Consider the following 2500-nt stretch of genomic DNA (forward strand, 5'->3'; position numbering starts at 1 on the left):
CCCCAAGACCTAAAATAACATGTCATGGTTGCGGTGAAGTCGGGCACATCAAACCACGTTGCCCTAAAAAACCCTTTTGCTTTCAAGCAACAATCTAGTTATACCGTCAACTTTTCTTTTGATGACAACTCGCCTCGCAAATTCTTAACTTCTGGCACTATCAATGGTTCTTGGGTCTCAACTATCCTCCGAGATTCTGGCTGTTCTTGCGTTGTTGTTGCTGAACAGTTACTCCCAGATGTTGATCTAACATCATGTCATTGGACTAGAGTTTCTGATTATCTAGGGCGTACAGACACTTTTCCTCTGGTCAAATGTTTCATTCGATGCCCATATTATGTTGGATGGGTTAAAGCTGTAAGGGCGCCAATTAAATTTTGCTCTGTATTAATTGGGAATATTCCAGGTGTAAGAGATCATAATAACCCTGATGCTATTACTGGTAAATCTATCAGTTCAGCTGTGTCTGACCATGTTGTGACTATACCGCGTACTGTATCTGTTGCAAAAACGACTAATGTTACTGATGAATATGTTCAAGCAGTTGAAACTAGATCAGATAAAATTAAGAGAGTCCATCCTTTAGTATTACCGAAGTTAGAACCTCTTAATATCACTCATTCTGAATTCGTCAAACTCCAGTCATCTTGTCCATCTTTGTCAGGTATCCGGTGCAAGGGTAATGCTGGGGAAACGGAAAATATGCGTGATGGCTCTTTGTACAAGTATGAGGTAATTAACAGTTTGATCTACCGTTCCTGTGTGAATTCCAGATTCCGTGAAAGGGTTGGTAAATCCTCTCTGGTTGTACCTGCGGACTGCCGGAAGATAATTCTCAGTCTGGCGCATGAAAGTCCACTTGCAGGCCATTTCTCGCACCGCAAAACAGAAATTAAGGTAAGGGAACAATTTTATTGGCCTGGAATGGGTGCTGATATCAAAGACTACTGCAGATCTTGTGAGAAATGCCAGAGAATGTCCAGTAAAGGTAAAATAAAGCCAGCCCCATTGCAGCCAATACCTATTGTGACTGAACCTTTTTCTCGCGTCGCGATTGACATTGTTGGACCATTAACTCCTGCATCTTCCCAAGGTCATAAATACATCTTAACGTTAATAGATTTTGCCACCGGGTTCCCTGATGCTCTCCCGTTAAAAGACATTGATTCGGTGTCTGTAGCTGAGGCTTTACTAGTGATTTTCTCTCGGGTAGGCATTCCTAGGGAGATACTCTCAGACAGAGGCACACAGTTTACTTCCAAATTAATGGGTGAACTCCACAAGTTACTCGGTATAAAGCCACTTTTCACAACTCCATACCACCCAAGTTGTAACGGTAGGATAGAAAGATTCCACAGTACACTGAAGGCTTCCTTGAGGAAGTTGTGTATAGAAAAACCAAAGGAGTGGCATCGGTATCTCATACCTACTCTTTTCGCTTTGAGGGAAATTCCGAGCGACCGTACAGCGTTTTCCCCCTTTTGAGCTGCTTTATGGTCGTACCGTGAGAGGGCCACTGTCAGTCCTGAGAGATTTATGGGAAAATCCTAATGTAAATGAGGACCAGCGTTCTACGTATCAGTATGTTATCGAATTAAAAGATAAATTGGCTGACTGCGCCAAAATTGCTGCTCAGAATGCCGACATCAGCTCATCCAGATATCGCTCATACTTCGATCTAAAGTCACAGAAGAGACATTTTAAGAAAGGTGATGAGGTCTTAGTTTTACTTCCTGATCGTACAAACAAATTATTGATGGCCTGAAGGGGTCCATTCCCTGTTCTTGAACAAAAGAACAAAGTAAATTACTTAATTGATGAGAAGGGCACTCTCAAGCTTTATCATATTAACCTACTTAAGAAATATTACCGTAGAAGCAATGTAAGTAGAACACATGCGTTAGATGAAGTAACTGATGTTGTAAATAATGCTCTTGAACCTTTCCAGACAGTCCATATGTGCTTAGTGGAAGATGATTCTGGGGGAATGGATGAACTACCTCTGACTACAGATGGTAAAGTAGATTCCGATAAAAGTTCGGACTTAAATTATCAAAATTTATCTCCAGATCTGAGTTCTCAGCAGAAAGCAGATATTCAAACTTTAATTGATTCTTGGACAGATATATTTTCTGATATACCAGGGTGCACTTCATTAATTAAGCATAATATTGAATTAACTTCTACTGAGATTATAAGAGCTAAAAGATACCCGATACCCGTCCATCTCCAGTCTCACTTCAGGGAAGAAGTAGATCAATTATATGAACAAGGCATTATAAGACTGTCCTCTTCACCCTATTGTTCTCCAGTAGTAATGGTTAAGAAAGCCGATGGGACATACCGCATGGCTATTGATTTTCGTGCAATTAATTCGATCACTGTATTTCACGCTGAACCATCCTGCACTGTGGAGGAAGAATTGTTTAAGTTTGCAGGAGCACAATTCTTTTCAGAAATAGACTTGACGAAAGCATATTATCAGATTCCACTTTCAGAG

General features: G+C 40.7%; 1 protein-coding gene across 1 annotated transcript in view; it reads left to right on the forward strand.

Annotated features, from left to right (window-relative positions):
• The window catches only part of LOC125032028, a 4815-nt gene that overhangs the window by 829 nt on the left and 1486 nt on the right, over positions 1-2500 (forward strand). Inside the window, exons 3-6 of the mRNA XM_047622989.1 lie at positions 88-289; positions 407-1336; positions 1524-1709; positions 1905-2500. The exon at positions 1905-2500 is cut by the window's right edge and continues 901 nt beyond it. Coding sequence (XP_047478945.1) covers positions 88-289; positions 407-1336; positions 1524-1709; positions 1905-2500 — 1914 coding nt within the window. The remainder of the gene's footprint in view (positions 1-87; positions 290-406; positions 1337-1523; positions 1710-1904) is intronic.

The sequence above is a fragment of the Penaeus chinensis genome, chromosome 14, assembly GCF_019202785.1.
Source record: "Penaeus chinensis breed Huanghai No. 1 chromosome 14, ASM1920278v2, whole genome shotgun sequence".
In the NCBI taxonomy this organism is placed as follows: Eukaryota; Metazoa; Arthropoda; class Malacostraca; order Decapoda; family Penaeidae; genus Penaeus; species Penaeus chinensis.